Source organism: Medicago sativa, chromosome 4 (assembly GCF_051527215.1).
Source record: "Medicago sativa cultivar Bolivia chromosome 4, Bolivia_mono, whole genome shotgun sequence".
NCBI lineage: Eukaryota > Viridiplantae > Streptophyta > Magnoliopsida > Fabales > Fabaceae > Medicago > Medicago sativa.
In genome coordinates, this window is record NC_140752.1 from 7,621,325 (window position 1) to 7,642,911 (window position 21,587).

At 33.3% G+C, this 21,587-nt stretch overlaps 2 protein-coding genes across 3 annotated transcripts; one reads left to right on the forward strand and one right to left on the reverse strand.

Moving 5' to 3' along the window:
- Nucleotides 1-1,446: 1,446 nt before the first annotated feature.
- Nucleotides 1,447-14,187, reverse strand: LOC146925932 (Tetratricopeptide repeat (TPR)-like superfamily protein). Of its 2 annotated transcripts, none has more exons than XM_085758364.1 (24): nucleotides 13,825-14,047; nucleotides 13,638-13,702; nucleotides 13,447-13,539; nucleotides 13,228-13,300; nucleotides 10,790-11,122; nucleotides 10,624-10,688; nucleotides 9,743-9,874; nucleotides 9,289-9,330; nucleotides 8,575-9,075; nucleotides 7,839-7,993; nucleotides 7,078-7,540; nucleotides 6,782-6,844; nucleotides 6,586-6,687; nucleotides 6,075-6,392; nucleotides 5,898-5,990; nucleotides 5,688-5,789; nucleotides 5,503-5,607; nucleotides 4,904-5,037; nucleotides 4,614-4,797; nucleotides 4,405-4,536; nucleotides 3,876-3,988; nucleotides 3,705-3,786; nucleotides 1,842-3,327; nucleotides 1,447-1,599 (listed from the first exon to the last, which is right to left on the reverse strand). In XM_085758364.1, the coding sequence occupies exons 1-24, from the start codon at nucleotides 13,892-13,894 to the stop codon at nucleotides 1,529-1,531; spliced, it is 4,977 nt and encodes a 1,658-aa protein (XP_085614490.1). In that variant the 5' UTR covers nucleotides 13,895-14,047; the 3' UTR covers nucleotides 1,447-1,528. The 2 variants fall into 2 exon arrangements, with proteins under 2 accessions (XP_085614490.1, XP_085614489.1); XM_085758363.1 differs by lacking the exon at nucleotides 1,447-1,599 and adding an exon at nucleotides 14,120-14,187 and having other exon boundaries at nucleotides 1,601-3,327; nucleotides 13,825-13,924.
- Nucleotides 14,188-16,052: 1,865 nt separating this feature from the next.
- On the forward strand, nucleotides 16,053-17,860 carry LOC146925933 (uncharacterized). The gene is made up of 2 exons (XM_085704792.1): nucleotides 16,053-16,242; nucleotides 16,344-17,860. Exons 1-2 carry the CDS (start codon nucleotides 16,053-16,055, stop codon nucleotides 17,858-17,860), a joined length of 1,707 nt encoding a protein of 568 aa, XP_085560918.1.
- The last annotated feature ends 3,727 nt before the right edge of the window (nucleotides 17,861-21,587 follow it).

The window sequence follows — 21,587 nt, forward strand, 5'->3', positions numbered from 1 at the left end:
AGTTAAGTAAATCCCTCCAATAACTTTGGCCCCCCCTTTTTGATCCTTTCTATTTTTGACAAACAATAGTGCTTTTAGATCCCACCATCCAAAAGTCACAAACTGATATGATGCACCATGATAATCATGATGATTGCTCAATGTTTTCACCTTCAAGCTATTCTTCAAGCTACTATGCAGTGGTTATAACCTACTTAGATGTGATGTGCCTCAACTTTATCTGGTAAATTGATTAAATATCTTCATAATTAAAGTGGAAGAAATAAGCCCAAATGTCGTATTCCTTGATATTCAACAAGCATACTCTATATTTGGACTTAAATTGTATGGTTTGGAAAATAATGCTAACAGCAAAAATTAACCTTAATATTTTTGTTTAACAGAAATAAATTATGGCAAAAATTGCAAGATATGGGAACTAGCTAATGCAGTCATTATTCTGGCTAACTTATGAGCAACTATATTTCCTTGTATATGAATAAATTAAACAAAAATTTGTCATATGTTAATAAAGTAATTCCCTATAGTGCAAAATAATGAGTCCATATTCCACAGCTTTTTCCTTTGAGAGCTTGAACTATTCACCATGGCCGACTTTGGGAAGAAACAAGAAAGAATTCAATAACCGTATCCGAGAAAGATTTTTTTGGGGTTTTAAGATCTTGGATAAATATATTAATCCAAAGATGTCATAATACTCTCAAAAATACAAATATATTAATCCTTTCAATGATGTTTAAATATTTGTTCTCATTCTCTATAAAACATTCTCTCAAACATGGAGAAAATTTCTCTTTCTTTTCCTCTCCTTCCCTCCCCTCAAGGATTCCATATAATCTAAAAATTAGTCATTTACATCAAGGAGAAATATTAAAAATTAAATTTATATTGAACTATCATTTATAAAAGTCGACTAAGCACCATCACATACTCTAATAATTGGATTGGATTATTTATATTGGGAGGTATCTCCCATGATTTCTTTAAAACTGCACCCGTTTGAAAGTTTTTCGGATGGGGGAAAACACATTATGTGCAGATTTATCCATCCAGAGAACAAAAAAAAAACAATGGTGTTTTTTTTCCAGATGTATCCATCCAGTGTACATGTGAGTGTGGAAAAGAAGTTACATTTTTATTTGGTTCACTTCTAGCACACAAAACCATGTAGGAATAGGATTGGTACATGGATTACAACAGCCTACATAGGCACATGCTAGGTTTTGTCGATGGTTGCTCAGTAGTCCCCTCAGATTGCTAGTTTTCTGAAAAAACCCAACCGGGAGTGATGACCTGATCGGATGAGGGGCATGTGAGTAATCCAAGGGACCTATTGAGCAACTATTGGTTTTATCACCTTAAAAAACCCCAGACAAGAAAGAACACAGTTTAAGTGTCTGAAGTTATTATGTTTCAGCTAGTAAAAATAAAAAAGAAGAGCAGTGAGAAACTTTTCAATCACTACGGCCATGTCACACCTCAAAGCACAAATAAAGCTTACAATGTACTCACACACATCACCTACCAACTAGGTTCTTCTCACATCACCATAAATTTGGAAATCATGGCTTTGCAGGGTATAAAATAACAACAATAAAACTCAAGTGAACTTACCAATCAGCATTTTATTGACAAAACAAAATTTGCAAGTATCTTATTATATAGAGAGCAAAAACAAAACCCTAATTAACTTATTGTATAAACAAAAACAAAATGAATTTGATGACCAAAATTCTATGGAAGGAGGTCACATACTATTAACAAAATGATGTCAAGAGCTTTGTCCATACAAAGCAAACAAATTTGGATCATTGGTGATTCATTTCATGACTCTAATCAACGAACCGAAGCACAAATTGACGGCTGGTTGTACAATTCAGCGACTCCATTTGTGGTTTTTTGCCTGCTTTTTCTCCTGTTTGTGACAACTACAAATCCTTCACCATCTAAATTGTCCTGCTCTTCACTGTCATCGCTGGAATTAACTACTGTCTTATTCTTTTCCTCAGTACCGTACATTATTTTTATGACAGCGCTGTCTTTAGCTACTTCATCAGAAGAGTTTTCAAAGTTCTCAACTTTTCCTTCACTAACTTTAGGCTCATCCACAGCATCAGCATTTTGATGAACAGACTTCACTAGAAAACTCAGCAATATCTGCCTTGCTATCTCTGACTTCTCGGATTCAGAAAGACAGTTTTTGGAGGCACTGTTCTTTTCACCATTTTCTACTTGAGAAGCACTTCTTGGAACAAACTCAGGAGCATGTGGATTCATAATTTTCGGACCACCTGATCCACTCATTTCCCTTATTTTGGTCGAACTGTGTTTCATGCGGAATGTATAATTGGTTCTGTAATACAACGGTGATCTAGGGCCACAAGGGACCCTGGCAGCAGCAGGAGGAAGAACAGGCTCTACAAGAATGCCTTGACTCCCATTTGCATCATATATGCTCGCGAGAGGAACTGGACTTAAATGGCGAGACGCGGACAACGTTCCTGGGCTGAAAGGTTTGGCTGCAGCAGAAAGCTTGCTTCCATTTGTTTCGGAAGATTTTGCTTGATCAGATGAAGGGGAAACCTTCTCAAGTTCTGATGAAGAGTTATCTTGTTCAGATTCATCTTGTTGTGGATCTGTATCAGCATCAGAAGGTTCTTTTTCATCTTTTTGTGGAACTGTATCAGCATTAGAAGTTTCGATAGAACCTTCATTTTTCGGCATCTCATTTTCATCATTTACCTTTTCTGTCTCGGTTTTTTCCAACAATGGCTTTAAAACTGTACCTGGTGGTGCAGCAGCGACTTCTTTGTAAGATATAGACTTTGAGGCCAAAGAACTCAATGATGCTGGAGTTGATGAAATTTTAGATGACAAAGCTTTTGGTGTTTTTGATTTTCTAGATGGAGATAACATAGCTGAAGCTACTTTTGGAGCTGCTTTTTGGTGCAGGGTTGTGTCATTCCTGTAACTGGCTTCCTTGTACATGTGATTATCAGAACCATTAACAGTGAGCTTTGATAGAAGAGGCCGTTGTCTGCGTCCAGACTTGCGATTAGCAGCGTTACCTGAACGCCCTTTTGAATTGGCTTCTTGCCAACCTTCATCAGATGATGTCTCATAAACAGCTTCAACTGTCACCACTGGCTTGTGCATGCTGAGATCAACAATTTTTTTTGGTTCTTCGGTTCCATGTTTGGCTTTTGTTTCTTCTATTTTGCTTTCTACTGCTTTTGTGGCATCTTTTGCATTGTCAACAATAACGACATCATCAACTATTGCAGCATCATCGTGTTCTTGAGAGTTGTTATCACTTACTGGAAGTATCTGAAAAAATCACATATAAAAGTGACATAAAAGGTTTTCAGAATTAGTTTTGATTTGAAACTTATCAAACTCTCAGAGCTTCACCTAGAAATATAAGCTAACTCCAAAAAAGAATGTAATAGGTTGAATGTCCTTCACAGTTGACTTTAATAAATGTAAAAACTCCCAATCTTTGTAACATAGTCTTCCTTGTTTACCTTATACAATTATTTATTAAAGAACAAAGCATGTGTTACCTTAGCATGCCATCAGAATATAGTATAAATATGATCAAAACTGAAATGAATCCCAAGTTTACAAGCATGCCCTCAAAGGGAAAATCCAAGTAGATTTTATGTTAAGAATAAATAAACATGAAAAAATATATATTTCCTCACCTTTGGACGCCTTTGTTTCCGTTGAGCATCATTTCCCTTTGAATCGTTGTCAGGACTAATAAAATCCAGGAGATCTGACACACTACATGAAAACATATTCACATATTTTTGTAGCAAATAATATAACCTATTTATTTGGAAAACAATAATAAAGGGATTCAAGGTCAGTACCTAAGGTGACCTTTACTTGCAATGGATGTGTCTGTCTTTGGAGTTCCATTTTTTGCTGCTTCTTGCTGCTCTATAGCTTTTGATTCAAAATATTCTAGCCATGCAGCCGCGTCCTGCATTGGCGAAATTTCCAAATTTAAAAAATTGTTAACACTATCCAATATTATTTACTAATTCTATATTATGGCAATTAGAGTATATGATGAAGTTGTGAGGTTTACAGAGGAGATAAAAAATAAAAGCTCAAATTTTATCGATAACAGCTTGATGTTGACTTAATACAAAAGGCTAAACATTAATCCCAATTTAAAAGGAATACATAGATAGACTCAATCCTAAATAAATACGGAAATCAGGTAATAAATCATAACAAGAAAAAAAACTAATCCTAAGAGATACTCTAAGCTTATATAAACTGATCCTAGGAAATAAACTAAGATACTCTAATATAATATCAAAGATATCAAAAATATTATAATACATCTTACAATCTAATAGTATCTTGCATAATAGAAGAAAGGGAAATGACCTGAGTTCGAAGATCTTCTGTGCCAAGCTTCGCCTGAAGTATCTTAAGTGTAGTTTGCTCATGTTGCACACTCAGAGAATATGCTTCCATCAATGAAAGTGCTATGGCTATGGCATGATAGCTTGCAGCAGTCTATAAGATGAAAAATACATTATAAAACAATGTTCTCCAGTGGGAAACAAAGTTAAATAAATGAAAGATAGAGAGACCTGTATATGATCTGCTCCCAACAATCTTTTGTTGCATTTAAGAGCTTCATGCAAGTACCGAAGTGCCACATGAACATTTCCCATGCCTTCTTCCATCATAGCAACATTTATATATGTAGCAGCTGTATTTGGATGAGACAGACCGCATGTGAAATGTAGGAGGAAGAGAGCGCGATTAACGTACCTATCAAAATATGCATTAAGTTTAATGAGAACATGGTAAGTTTCATAATAATGAACAGAAATTCATGAAACAAACAACTAATCCAATTCAGCAAAGCTTTACTTACTTCAGAGCCAGCTCAATATGTTGCAGACGGTAATAGAAAACAGAAAGATCCCCATAGCTTTTCATTGTGTCAGGATGGTCAAGTCCAAGCTCCCTCTCATTTATATCCAACGCCTTTTGCTGATAAATGGTGGCCTGAATAAAAGACAGTATAATGAAGATTAAATATAAATACTAAACCTTCAGTTATTTTCTACATAAAATTGGCACAGGTCCACCCGGTATTTTCAAGTAGCTGCTATAATGGTGCAAGTACAAAGTTTTGTCAAATAGTGGTTATACCAGTGCTATAGGACTGTATTGTAGCAGAATTTGAACAAATAGCTATTTCTGTGATCCGTTATTGACAACATTGGATCCACCAAACATACACATACAGGACCATATATAGGTACAACATATTTTTTCCTTTATCCTTTCTTACCTCTTTTTTCCCTTATAACTTGGCAGCTTAAGAAAAAAACTCTGTTTCTATCATCGCTAGTCTAAAAAAACTCTGTTTCTATCATTGCTAGTCTAAAACTAGTATCAGGAAAAATTAAACCATAAATATCAGAATTCTATAGTATCTGGGACTAAAATCTGACAAGTGTAATTTACCTGGTTAAAATCTCCTGTGTGGTAGAGAACCACAGCAAGAAGACTATACGCACTTGCAGTATTTCGATGATATGGACCACAAACAGTCATCATCTTTGCTAATGCCTGTAATGATAGTAATGTCAAACTATGTGCCATGTTTATAAAAAACACTAAATGGTTCGTTCCAAGGAATTGATGATTACCTTTGTTCCATAACTAACAGCATCCTCAAGCTTTCCTTTATCAAGAGCAATTTTCGATGATTCCAATAAATTGCGTCCATCTATTGAGGAGCATCCCACATGCTGTAAAGTAAAATATGATCTTGTTGGTAAATATGTTGTATAATGAGATCATAATTAATGAATTATTCTTAAAATGGACTTGTGACTGATACATAAACAAAATCACACCTTGCAAACGGGAACAAGGCTGATAATATCATACTTTCCAAAGGGCTTAGGGGACTCCATGTCATAATCTCTAGGGAACAATTCTAATCCAACCTGAAGAAAACAAAATAACATCTGAAATCAATAAAAGAGTCGTGTAAAAAGATATAATAAGTGATCAAGAGAACCAACTGATACCTTGTGACAGAGCCCTCTAAGAATAGATAACTTTCTCAAATGTTGAAATTCATCTTTTAATGTCCATCCAAATCTTTTTGACAAAAACATACGTAACCAATGAATTTTGAGATGATAATCATCACCCAAAGTTTGGTCTGTATCTTCAGTTTGACACCCTCCAAGAAAAAAATTCAGTGTCGAGGCAATGACTGAAGGTAAATCTGCTGCATTGTCTACAGAAGCAATGACTGCTTTAAGTAGATGCTTGAATGCTCGAGTAATCATCTCATGAATACAAAGTGATTGTATGTGTGGAAGATTCTCTGAAAGTTTAACCTGATTCATACATGAGATTAGAACAAAAAAAAAAAAAAAAAAAAAACAAATGTTAAATTACAAAAACTAGTTAGTATAACTAGACACGGTATTTAGTTTACAAAAGTAAATTTGAAACTATAGCTTAAAACATTTTAACATTCATTCAAAATATACTTTTTCTATAACCAAGGATGAAGAGAAAAATTCTCACCACTTCACCCAAAGATCCCATCTTTAGTCCTCTTAAATGCATGAAATCAGTAAGTGTACGACCATCAACAGGAGAAAGTTCAAGTGATCCAAAGTCCGTAACCTAAAAAAGTAACACACTCCTCAGTTCTTAATCCATGGAAACAACATTCAAGTTATTTAAGGAATGTAGAGTCCATTGAATAATGTAACATTACCAGCTTTGGCAAGGCAACTTCATCATAAAACTTGTGTGCCATGTTGATAAGCTCATCCACCGTCTGTTGCAGGAAGATACAAATTGAAAATCAGATATAAAAATATAAAAAACACATCATAAACATCAACATAGCAAATTTACAATGTACGATAAATAAGAAAATAAAAAAAAATAAAAAAAAGAGAATTAGCATAATTACAAGAGAAGTGACATACATATTTTCAAGTAAAACAAATGACAACAAGAAAATACACCTAAAATAAAGTATCACAATCTACAAAGTATACCACAAACCTTCATATGAAGACCAGATCCAGATTCTTTGAGACGCAAAAAGGCTTCTGGAGAAAGTAGTTTCTCTAATTCATTCAAACTACTTGGTTCATCGTTATTTGGCTCATCGTTATTTTGCTCCTCTGCACAATTTATGTCACTTGGTTTCTTTTCCCTCTTCTTCAATAATTTAAATTGCTTTCCAAGACCTTTCACGGCTGGCTCGACATTACTTCCATCCTTGTTATTGGAACTGCCATCGGTTGAATTTTCCTGTTTTTGCAGATGCTGCATCCAAGAAGAACCAAGTTCCCATCGAATCGACCGTTTTGAAACACTTGGCTCTTCCTTTATCTTTTCGATGGATTCCTCAACCACCTTCCTAACAAGATCTTTAGAAGCATCCAAGTCATCAAAATTTGACAAGGACGTCAAAGTCCCTTCTGATGAATCAGCTCCAGATTTGTGAAGCAGTGCCCTCAAACTACAAACATCATAAAAAGTGTTGTAAGCCTCACCATAACTTTTTTATTGTTAATAAAATGATTTGAGTTTAATTTTAATGCACTGTTAGTGTAACACTTTTGTCACTATCAATCAATCACAACCTATCGTATCTGTGACTTTAAAAATGGTCATTTAAGTAAACTGAGATATTTAATGATCCAATGATTACAATCGAATGACATTGTAAAACTCTTCACATCGACAGTGAATACCAATTAAATCCAAATGTTTAACCAGAATTGATATGCAATCTTAGAATAGCTTAATGTTCAAACCTATTGATGTTAAGAGCATTTGCGCCTCCTTCTGGTTGATCATCTATTTCGATATCCTGAACTTTAGGTTTCCTTGCATTCGCATTACCAACAGCCTTCACTGTAGCTGTATATCCACAGTGGTGAACAACAACTACGGCCAAGGAAGAAGTGTCCTGTCATAAAAAATGCCAAAAAAAAAACCTCATCTTAGTATCTTTCATATAGAAATATTCTAACCACCCAAGTTCAAAACCAATTCATCACTAATTTTAGAATTTCAATGAACTAAGAGTAGATAGAATCATGTATGTATCATGAAATACAAAGACAACAAAATCACATGGAAGGATGAAGAGTTTTTTAGGAGTGAAGTATAAGCAAAATTAGACCAAATTACGCGTATTAAGAAAAGTAGTTGATCACATTTAATCTATTGGCTAAATTACCCTTCATGACAAATAAATTGATTCATTTAACATTCAATCTATTGGCTAAATTACCCTTCATGACAAATAAATTACCCTTCATGACAAATAAATTGATTCATTGAAAATACATAAAGTTAAATTAAATGAGGGGTATTTTGGAGATGCTATCAGTAAAATATGAAGTAGAATGGTAATCAATCATCAATGTGATTTTTGGTAAAATAAAAAACAGAGATGAAATTAGACGAGTGACATTTGATCGATCTCAAAAAGTACATAAGCATATACATCTATAACCTCGAAAAATGGGAGTATACATTACTTACATTAACAGTGACACTTTCATCTGCAGACAACCCTTTGATTAAATTCTTCTGAACATCGTCATTATGCTTACTCGATTCATTCAGTGTAGAATCAAACTTTCCATTTCCACCACGTACAACTACAACGGATAAGTCTCCCACTTGATCTCGATGCATAACAGAACCCGGAGAAGAATTCATACTAGACTTGGACTCCATCACATGCTGTATAGCTGCAACAGCCTTAAATATCGATGTATCAACAAACTGATTATGAAGTAGAAAAGCTTTTCGGTCTCTGATCACCCTCTCCTCCTCAGTTTTGGAAGGAAGAGAAGCCAAAATTTCAAAATCTGTTGCCCATGGTCGACGTTCATATTCTCCATTTCTTCCCTGGCCACCACCATTGCCACCCCAGTTTTCATCCTCAGCAGGTAGAGCTGGAAAGTTTGAAAGAGATTCACCAACGGATGGAGCAACTAGCCATGTATTCGATCGGAGTCCATATGGAAGATTGCCAAACTGGAGAATTATGCAGTTATTTAATAAAACAAAATCTGAGTTTAAAGACTGTACAGAGTAAAATTTACAATAATGTCCAACCATATTTCATTATCTTGCATCAGTGTAATATTAACGAATGTCTGCGTAAAACTTGTTTGCACAATCATTAAGTTATCGAACTCTTTTTCTCAAAAAAAAACCAAGACCAATTTCATTTAATGTAAAGCTAACCTTGTTACGATCCGCAAAAGCTTTCATCAATGATCCATAAGCCTGCATTGATCAGTCATTTGTTAGAGTCAGCAGAAAACACATGAAAGTATAGCTAGCCATTCAGTAGGAAATCATTTAGAATCTGGCCCGTGTATAACGTCATGATTCATGAATATCACTAAGTTGGCATGTTTTACCGAAAAATTTATTATTCATTAGTTATCATTATTTAATACCAAGGAAATGTGTGTGCAGATATTTCTACAAAGTTGGAAGCTATGAATCGTTAGAATAAACTAACAAACTAATTTACTAAAATCAAAATAAATTTCTTTGAAGAGTATATAAGAATTTTTTTTAACAAATTAAATGACTATTATATTATTTAAAGACAATATACAACAAAAAATAATAATGACCAAGAGGTTATAACCAGACAATCAAATAAATATGTACATAAATAGAAACTTACATTAGCAAAACCTCTGCTGAGCTGTTGCAGAAGATCAACCAATGTGTGACTCTGTAGAGACAGCTTTCCAACACTGTAAAAGCCTTTCTCTGAAGCAACCACTTCTATTACTTTCCCATTGCTGATTTTAACCTTCATGCACCAACAACATTTACACTTTCAGCTTTAAATCAGACACATGCAACCATAACAATATTACAGGGTAATACATTTAATTTTTTTTTAATACAATGTGATATATATGCTCGTGAAAGAACAACAATTATACGAGCTTATACACTACTCCCTCCGTTTCAAAATGAGTGTCGCTTTAGCCAAAAAAAATTGTTTCAAAATGAATGTCACTTTCGGTTTTCAATGCAATAATAACTTTTTCTTTTCAATTGTACCCTCCAATTAATACTATGTTACACTACTTCTAAAGTATTATTTTTTCTTTGATGAAAAACAAACCAATAGTTGATTAGGATAATTTGGTAAAATTGCTATGACATTTGACTACTTTATTCCATTCCTTAATCTATGTGCAATTGGCTAAAGCGACACTCATTTTGAAACGGAGGGAGTATAAACTAGCATTTTTGTCTTGCCACACAAAGCGTTTGTTTGGCAAGTCAAGCTCACAAGCATTTGGTCATATCATATTACATCTATAAAGCACGGACACTCCTCAGATTAGGTGTGTCCCGATGTCAGAAAGGTGTCGCGACACATATATTTGCAGTAAATTATGTGATTTTATCAAATTGTGTCAGACTGACCATGTCCCGTGTCCGTTTCCGTATTTCATAGTATTATATAAGCTGAAACTAACAATTCAAATTCAAAGAAGCCCTAAGTAACAAAACAAATAAGGAACAAAAAAGAAAAATTAGCAAAACCTGAAGCTGAAAGTAATCTCCTTTGCCTCTATCATCTTCTTCCTTCAGTTCACATTTCTTCAAATCTGCATATAAAAAGACATAAATACCCTTATCACCATGCCAAATTTTCAACCCTAGCAAAAACGCATAAAAATTGAAGAGAGAGAGAGAGAGAGAGACTCACGCAAAATCGGAGGAGTGAGATTCGAAAATGAAAAGAACTCATAAAAATCCGACAACTTCGGCGTCGGATGAATCGCCACCATTCCCACATTCTCCGATATCGGCGACGCCGGCGGCTCCGACATTGGTGACCCGACCCGGGTTTCTCCATTCGGTGTTACGGGTGGGCTCAAACCGCTCTTGTTTTGATTATGGGCTTTTCCGTTTTTCTTGGGCTTTGATGAGTCTGGGCCTGCTATGTTGCGTTTGGGCTTTCCGAATTTTGTTGTGCAGGCTATAATGTCCAATAACCTTCGCACGTGTGTAGTTGCTTGAGATTCTTCATTGTAATTCTCTGTAAAAATAAAAAATAAAAAATAATATTTATTTTCAGGGTAAAAATGGATACATCAACAATATATACCAATTAAACTCTTAATAATCTATTAAAAAAATGATTAGCTCTTAATAAAAATGCATGCATGATGTAGTCCGTAAATACAACTTACATTAGGAAAGTTGTAGAGATATTTGATATGTTGAGTAAGGTATTTGTAAATATGAATAAAAATAATAATAATACAATTATATATTTAGAGCGAGAGTTTTGGAGGATTTTGAAGGGTCAAACTTACATTTTAGTATAATTTTATTCTTCAAGCTTTAGCTCAGGTAAGTTGAACTTATGATTTTTTTCTAGTAGATAAATTTGATCAACAAAAAAGATTCTAGAATATTTGAATCCATTGAATTTATTTTTTCAAGTATTTTACAACTTTTTTCTTTATAATATTACAAATATTTTATTACATTTTTTTTTTATTTTTAGAAAGATTTCTATAACTTTTTCTTTCAAAATCCCGCTCCAAACATAAGTTAAATTATTTATTATTGAATATATAAACATGTGATGGAGATTTATTGGAAGCAGAGAGGTGGGGTTTGGTATTCCACTAAGGACGCAACTTGAATGAATAAATGACACACAAAAAATCTATAGAATCAATCAATGCATCACACAAAAACAAATATCACCGCAAATGAAAATGACTATATTCTTTACATTTATCTGAGAAAAAAATTAAAACAATTAAAATATGAAAAATTGTTTGAAAAAGCTAGTACATTTTCATTTCTAATAAATAGAATATTTCTTTTTAGTATATCAAATAGTTTTTGTGTTATTTTAACTTGTTAAAAAAAATAGATTTTGTTGAAAACATCTGAACCAATGAATGTCATTGCTTTCAGAGTTTTACAAGGGCCCCCGAAAATGATATTTTTATGTTACCATAAAAAATTTAATGACTTCTTAGGAGCAACCTGTCTTCTCCAATATGGGAAGCATTAAAGAGCGATTCCTAACCATATATTTTATGTTAAGTTACTCACATGAATTTTTATTAAACAAATCTTATGAATCAATACATGGAATGATTCAATAATTATTTAGAGGCTTTGACACTAGTGACATTGAACAAAGTTTCTAACAAGAGAATGAGGGAAACAAGAGAATTTTCTTAGATTCCAAATCTAAAAATATCATTCATTCTAGTACTACATTTTAAAAATAAATATCTAAAATTAGATTGTACTCAACTTCAACTTTGAAAGATACCAAATGTTTCAGCAAAAAATAAAGGGCAGCATTGATTTTGCAACCTATAAATAAAGAGTACTAGTATTCCAAAACACTTGTTCATATTTATTTTTTTGATATAAAAAATGGTAAAACTCTTTGACTTTTTCCATTGGTAGATGAAGCAAAGAACGTGGTAGATGGGGGATCGATGAACCATTACCAATAGTAATAACCATTGAATATATCAAAAATTTAACCTTATGTATTTAAATGTTAATGTTAATATTGCCTATAGTTATGGTTCATTAGTGGTCACATCCACCTTAGACATGTCCACACACTATGTCATTTATACATGCCCCGTTTGTTATTCAATCAGCACTAAAAGTAGATAAACAAATATGGGTATGTTTTTTGTCAAAAAATAAATAAATATGGGTATGTTTAATTAGGAAAAAGGAAAAAGGAAAAAATTTAAATGTTTTATTTAAATTATAAAGTTTCCATTTGTTTTTACTCTATTTTATGTTTTCAAATATTTATATGTAAAAAAGTAAACTATTATTTTTTCATCTTTTTTATACAAACTTTTGAAAACAGAACACAAAATGGAATTTACATGTAAAAATATGATACACAGCAGTCAATATATTTTACTTGAAATTGACCTTTTCATGGCTTATTTTTTTATAGGTGCAAGATTTGCTTAGCATCACTAAGTAGTTTATTACCCACTTTGCTAAGATACAATAAAGTACTTAGATTATACTAATTGCATAAAAATTTCAACACATGGTAAATTCAACAAAATGCACATGCAAATATGTGACACAAATAGTAGTTGATGTTAAATAAACAGATATACTAGCTACACCTACCTTCAACCATTCTTAGTAGACATGGCTTTAGGGTAACAACTTCAACTCTGTCATTTAATCTCTGACCTTTAACCTTAATTAAGGAGGAAGAGAATAAACCAATTAATTAAATAATCAAAAGCTAAGTACTTAATTTGGCTAGTTAGGAATAAACTATTAATAAATTAAAGAATGATGAAATATTAAAAAAAATACTCAATTGAGCTAAAAAACACAAACCTCATGAGATAAAGAATAGTTTGTAAAATGGCATGTCTCCACCTTCACAGCCAATAGCTTCCTCACATCAAGTATCTTATCAGTAGAGATACCCTTTTGCACAAAAAAAGAATATTATTAATCATTGTTAATAATAAATTAAACCAATTTTTAAAAAATCAATTTTGATGAATGTGAGAAAAAATGTGTACCTTCAATACAATTTGTGAATCATAAGGAGTTACCACAATAATGTCTACAAGAGAAGGTGCCACAGCTGAAAAAATGAAAATTAAAACAAGTAATTATTTAGTAAAACATGTTTCATTAAAAAAAAAAAGAGACATAAAAATATGATGTTTGTTTTTAAAATTCTTGAAGTAAGATAAAGAATGTGACCTTTCTCCTCCTTTTTCTTCTTCTCTGTCTTAGCTTTATTTGTTTTTCCTTTCCCTGATTTTGGGGCCATTTTTTTTTCTCTCACAACACCCTTTTGGCACTACCAAAGAACAAAAAGAGCAATTCTCAATATGAATGATGAAAATATATCAATATGTGAATGATGATGATGAGAACTTGAAAGAAAGAAAAAGAGAGTGAAGAGAAAAAGACTATATAGTATATAGTGATGAGAGAAAGAATGTAATATATTGTGACAATTTTGTGATGAAAGAAGATAGGATAAGTTTTTAACCTTTTTCAAGATTTCAAGAGCAATTCTAGCCTCTCCTTGTTGCTAATAAGGTTTGAAAGATAACCCTTCTCTCTATTCTTTTTTTTTTTCGTTCTTTTTATAGATTTTTTATTTTTAATATATTTTTTCTTTCACTCTCTTTATATGTGAATAATTAAGAGATATGAAGAGAGAGAGACCAATTGCATGGAATTAGGCTAAGGCTAAAGACAAAACAGGAAATTTGTAAAGGAGAAACTAACCGTTGATTGATTGACACGTGGCAGAAAGTTGTGTGGCGGATTTATTTTTGTTTTATCAAGTGTTTGAGCTTGATAAGTGATTATGGACCGTTAATTTGGCCTGTTTGATTATACACAGAATCTTAGGTCTAAAAGTCTCTATTATTGAACCTCCAATTAATCGCAAACTTGTCATTTTCTCATCGGTTCTTAGCATTTGTATCTTTATTTATTTATTGTAGATTTTAGTCAATCTAGTAATCCATTCATTTTAACTTTGTTTTCTGTGCAATAATACGTTGAATCCTTTTCTTTTCACATGAAGAGAGAAAGAAAAAAAAAAATTGGAAAATCAAATTAGTGATAATTTTATTTGTTTGATTTCATGAAGAAAATCTTACTAGTGTAGTCAATCTAGGTCAAGTTTTAGTAATCAACGTCATTATGTGGAAGAGCATTTGATTATTTTAAAATTGACTGAATAATTGTTTTCCATTTTAATTTCATATTTATTGTGTAACAACTTTCTATAAAGATATATAGAAATATAATAAAGTGAAAAAACAAATTACCAGAAATTAATTTCATATTTATTCATAAACAACTTTCTATAAAGATATATAGAAATGTAATAATGTGAAAAAAAAACAAATTAACAGAAAGAATGGAAATATATAAATAAAGATATTAATATTAATGTTACTGTATATCAAAACCGGCTTCTAAATTTGCTTATCTTTCCATGCAAAAATAAATACATAGTACTAGAAGATATAAGAGTATGTATAGAACTCCAAAGTGATTTTGCACAGCTTTCTTTTCAATTTCATGGCTAAAGTGAGACATTAACTATTTTTTTTAGTGGACATTAACTATAATTATTTATTCATTAATTTTTGTGAATATTATTTAGCATTCATTTTCTCCGTCCAAATATTATTTAGTATTCATGGCTAAAGTAAATACTATTATTTCGTGGGTGATGATGGTTTGATCAATTAAGGTGATCATCAAAACATATTTTTCCGTCCAAATTTAGTATTCAGTTAATGATGCATTCTTGGCTTGAGTGTTTACCGTCCAAATTTTTGTTTTCAAAATTTTTTAAAAATATTTTTGAGGGAAAACAAATTTAAATACACTGTATTTTTCAATTTACCGTCCAAATGTTACTCCATCTGCTTGTTCAAAAATGTTACTTCATCCGTCTCAAATTAAGTCTTGTATTTGAATTGTGCGTGCATTTTTTAATAAAATGATTAATTGAAAAGAAAAACATTGAAAAGAAACTGAAAAGATGTGTTCTCTCTTCTCTCACCTAAGCAATGCTTTCCGGTGACGGTTTTCCATTTCCGATGCATCTCCGATGAAGATTTTCCCCTCATTCTAATCGATCACTGTTCATTTTTCTCTTGGATCCATCATCTTCTGGCGTTGTTTCTCTGTTTGGTGCTCGAAGCAGAGACCTCAGTGGTGGTTCGTGGTGGTCTTCTCTGGTGAAGCCTCCTCGTCTCAGTTCAGGTTCTTGCTTGTCTCATCTGTTCTCTTTCTCCGGTACGGTTGTTTTGCTCGGTGGTTTTCCTTCTGGGTGATTTTCCTCTTCGTTTTCGCTGAAGTCTCTTCTCTCCGGTGAAATTCAACTTCTCCGGGAGGGTTTCTGGGTTCTCCGATCGTAGCTGTTTTCACTCCGTTTTTGTTAGATCTGTTCTTCTATGGCTCCAAATATCTGTAACTGGTTGTTTCTCTCCTCATCGGAGCTGGCGTCGGCGCCAGCGAAATCGTTTGCACAGGCTGTTTCAACTTCTTGTGATGCTCAATTGACTCGTATTCCTCCAAAGGTCATCATAGGTGATAATGTGCACATCAAACTCACGCAAAAAGAATATGAGGCTGAGCTTGAAGAGTGTCAGCGCCACCTCCATGGTCGTGTTACGTTACAGAAGGGTGACTCCCCCTCACTACGAAGGTGTTGAAGTAGAAGCTGAATGGGTTGTGGCCTCACATGAAGGACTGGTCGATTACTCCGCTTGGCAAAGGATACTTTGAGTTCATGTTTCCTTCCGTTGAGGAAATGAGACAGGTATGTGCTATGGGTGTTATTAATTTGAAACCTGGGATTTTGAGGTTCTTTTGCTGGTCTAATGATTTTAATACCCAAAATCAAACCCAAACACATGCTCAAATTTGGGTGAGATTAATGCATCTCCCCCAAGAATATTGGAGGAAAACTACCCTCTTTGAAATAGCATCTGGAATTGGTACTCCCCTCAATATAGATGAACCAACACAATCTCGCCTTTTTGGTCACTATGCCCGAGTGCTTGATGGTGTGGATATGTCCGGAAAGCTTTTTGAGTCTGTTATTGTCGAAAGGGAAGGTTATGCATTTCCGGTATCGGTTGAGTATGAGTGTCAACATGCATTCTGCCCCCATTGTAAAGTATTAGGTCATTCCATTCATCAATGTCACCGTATTAGTTCCACCAAACCCCAAGCTGGCCCAATTCACCATCAGAAGAAAATTACCCCACAATCAGTTCAGCCCAAGACAAATGTATCAGTTCCTTTGCCTCACAAACAAGCTAACTCAGAATTAGAGTCCCTTCTCATTGCCTCTGAGAAGCAACCCATTCTCATTACTGAAGTTGTACACACTGCTGGGACCTCTCTGCATAATGCTCATGATAAAGTAGCTCACAACCTTCAGCAACAATGGCACACTGATCCCACTACTAGCAATCCAAATATCACTTCTCATGATGATGTCAATCTGCCCAGTAAGTGTTCCAATGTCCCTGTTAAGGCTGCAGCTGCTCCATGTACATACTCAACAAATCAAGATGTTTTGGTTGACCAAAATCTTGATTTACAAAACTCATTTGACATATTGGTGGATGATGTTACTGAGATAGCGGAAGGTGAGGCTTTACTTGGTGATTTGGGTACATTGGAGGTTCCTACTGGTTTGCATGATGCGCCTAGAAATTCTCCCAATGTTACCATAGATAAGGTTGCTGCCCCTAAGGCTTTGGATCCAGTTAAGGTTACTAATTGGGCAGCCACTCCTGTGCTGTCACCAGTTTTAAACACCTATCATCGGCCTGTCACACAATCTATGTATGAAACCGCTCATATGCCTCAACCTATAACTACTAGTTATGCTAGTTTGACAAGTGACAAGCTCCCTTCAAGCCAAATTCCTACTTCCAAATCCTCTCTCCATTCTGCTGCAGCCCTAAAGAGTGTGCAAATTCTTTCTAAACTTTGGGGGGATGAAGTAGAAGAGGTGATGGAGGATACTCTCAACCCTGACAAGAGAATTGAGGTGGAAGAGGACAATGTTGAAGCCCTCATATCTGACTTTGAGAAACATTATCCAAGTCTATCGGAGAGCGCTAAGGCAGAGAAAAAGAAGAAGAAGCTCGTGCACAAAGTGAGGTCTGCTAGCTTTAACTCAGCCGGAATGAGGACCCGTGCTCAAAAGAGTAACTCCAAAGTTGTCCTCACAACTACAGATTAGTTGGTTCATTTGCAATAAAATAGATAGGAATATCACTTTTTTGTACTAAATTTCTTAGAGAGGGAAGTCTTGTAATCTGTTTAGCTTCTCTGTATGGTGGACTTAGACACCTCTTTCCTTAGGATCTTTCCATTATAGGGATAGATCTAGTTTTTCTTTTCGCAGGTTATACACTTTCTGACTCTGTTGTATTGGTTCAGGCATCTCCTGTCTTTTATATTTTAGTGCTTTGATAAAAAAAATGATTAATTGAATTGATTTCAACGATAAAATTAGTACCATTTAATTTTTTTTTTTATTATGGATGATTCTAATACCAAATACCTTCATGCTTCTGCAACTTTCCATAGGAAAATGATTGGTATACCTTCATTATGTTCGATGGGAGGAGAGGTTGTGGATAATCAAGAGGGATTATATGATTTGGCTCGAGATTACTTTCATGAGGGATTATGTGACTATGTTATACCTAAATATTTTCCACGGTGTGCTTTTTTATATTGGTCATAATCCTTCTTATTCTTGGTGAGACTTATGTCCCTCTACTTGTTGGAATTGTGATAGTAAAATGGAAAATTTGTGGCACCTCTTTATAACATGTTCACTTAGTGAAGAATGTTGGTGGAGGCAAGGTTTATGGGACCAAATTCATCCTCTTAATTATTTATACAGCCGATTCTTTTAAAGATATTTTCTTTGATTTCTTAAAAAGGAATTAACCTAAAATTCTTGTATTGCTTTAGCTTTTTTGAGTATTTGTCGAGCTCAAACTGAAAAAATATTCGGAAGATAATGTCATGTCTTCTTACTAAAATATGGAAAGAGGACATAACAAATTCTTTGAGAATGGATCAAGGATAAACAACAATTTAATGTTGTGGAATGTGTATCTTATCATGAGTATTTCGATTTTTGATAGTCGGCATCCTCCTCCAATTGGTTCCTATAAATGTAATTTTTTTTTTAAGAAATCAAAATGATATATAAAACCAAATGACTATCCTCCCGGGACAAGGTGTACCTGAGAATAAAGCCAAAAATTGCAAGAGTATTTCAACAACAGAAACGACAATTAACCACAACCCGCACATAAGAATGGGTTATGGCACCAATTATGAAAGCTATACTGAAAAACTAAAGTGTGAGCTTTGAACCACCAAAAGGATAGTAATTTGATTTTTTCCAGAAGCTGCAAAGGTTGGTTCTCTTTACCAGAAAATATTATGCCGTTTCTTTCCTTCCAAATTACTCAGACAGTAGCAAACCAAAACAAATGCAAGAGAGAGCACCGAGACTTCGCACCACCAGCAAGGGTACCAAACTGATAAAAATGATCAACAATATTATAATGATCTGCAGAGTAAACACAAAGTCAATGTCGAACCAGTTGCCACATTTGACCAAACAAGTGACAAGACAGAAAAAGATGATTTTATGTTTCCTGGAAACCACAACCTGCAACACACATCTGAGCCTCGGAAGAGATAACGCCTCTACGATATAAATTTGTTTTGGTAGGCAAACAAAATTGAAACAGACGCCAAGTGAACACAGTCTCCTTCAAGGGAACTTCCTTCCTCCATAAAAGAGCCTCAGGGACACAATCAATGTCTTCCTATAAATGTAATATTGATGCATGTTTTTTAAACTATTGGGCAAAACTAGTTTTGGTATGTGTACAAGGGGAGGAGAGTGTCTCCAGTATTTTTCTCTCATGTGTAATCTAAGCCCTCTATTAACCCTCCATTAAATAGGCGAGAGAATGTGTTTGTGAAAATAAAAAGAAGAGAGAGTATAATTAAAGGTGGATAATTAGACACGGTAGAAAACTGGAGGCATTTCTAATGGAGAGGATCCACTCCCGTGTATAAGTGATTACTATGGTAATTTTGTGCAGACAAGAACAATTTAGGCTCCTTATTGAGAGAAATGTTAGAAACATTATCTTTCTAACACTTTCTCTAACACTCACTCTCATATTGTATGAATTATGGGACATAACCTTATTTTTTTGAACGGATGGACTCTTACTATTTTTAGTAAAGAAATTAGAATGATATATTATATTTTATTGTAAATTTTCAAAAATGGTAGGACTTCACCTTTGAACGATTTTTAGAAGTTCATATTAGATGACTATCTTTTTTTTTTTTTGGTTACTATTAGATTAGATGACTATATATTTTTTTATTAGATGACTATATAACACAGAGACATTCAGTTCAAAAAGAATATATTAAAAAAAATAATAAGAAATGCTTAATCAAATCATTAAATGACAATTAAACTACTGATATTATATCGTCCATAATGGTCGGTGCTTTACTTATTTAAGCTCATGTTAAATAGGCGCCTCCATTGTACATTAAATAAATATGATGCTTGTAGAGAAAGGTGGCTATGGAAGCACCACCTCTCTTCATTTTTTCTTTGAGGTCTTTTTTAAATAAATTGCATTAAAATAAATGATTTTTGTTGAAATTTAATGATTTAGCGTTATTGGTAGGATCAGTATAATAATTTTCTATTAATGACTTAGAGTCGTTGGTGGGATCAACATAATTTTTTTTTAGATGTTGAGTTAGAGATACGGAGTGCTTAATAAATAGAGTTGTGTTATTTGATCAACAATTTGATTGATAACTTTTGGAACAACCATAATTTTACAAAGAAAAAAATGTATTGGCACAAAAATCAAAGCAAAGAGAAAGTAAAAACATAATGTGAGTATGAAAGAGAAAGTTGTCACAAAAGTTATCAAAAAGTGGTTGTATATTTTATCAACTAAAATGATTTATTTGAAACTTTTGAAACTTATGTCTCGTTTGATGGTCAGGATAGGGAGGCAGGATATGATACATTAATCATATCCTGCTTAAATCTCATGTTTGATGCACCAAAGGGATAGGATAAAATAAACCATTTCCCTATCCTATCCTGACTTTCCTTTGTAATTTATATCCTGGGTATAGATTGGGTTAGAAATTATCCTGATGGGATTAGAAGATCATTCCTTATTTATTATCTTGATATTCTGTCATTTTGAAAATATTGTCATTTTTAAAATATGTATTTTCTATTATAATTAATAACATACCATTTTTACAATATTTAATTAATTATGAGAGTAATTTTTTCATTTAATTATAATGATATCCTGTTTGTTATCATGTGCGCATCAAACACACAATAGGATTAATGTTTATCATGTCCATATCATATCCTATCTTTATCCAGCTCTATATCATATCCTGCCTCTATCCTATCCTGACCATCAAACGAGCCCTTAAATGACTAACTTGGGAATTCTGTCAAACTAAAAGAACTTAATTGAAACTTTCGATTCTTAAAGGACTAACTTGGGAATTCTATCAAATTAAAAGGACCAAACATGGTATTTGGCCAAAATAAAAAATAAAACCTTTTTTGTGCTATTTGAGAAAAAATTCACCATGCTTATAAAATTGGATCAATCAAAATGACGCGTGGCTTGATTAAACTCTTCATAAATCATTTTGTTATATACTTAAAAATCATTCGGATTTGTCTAACATGTGCACATGTTAAAGCAACTAAAAGTGGATTTTTTTTATTGGAAAAAAATAACTATTTATTAAAAAATATACGTATTTAACTTTAAACGTAAAAGTTCTAATGCAAATTTACCTTTTTAAACTTTTTAAATATATTTTAATTTTAAAAATATTATAACAAAATATATCAAATT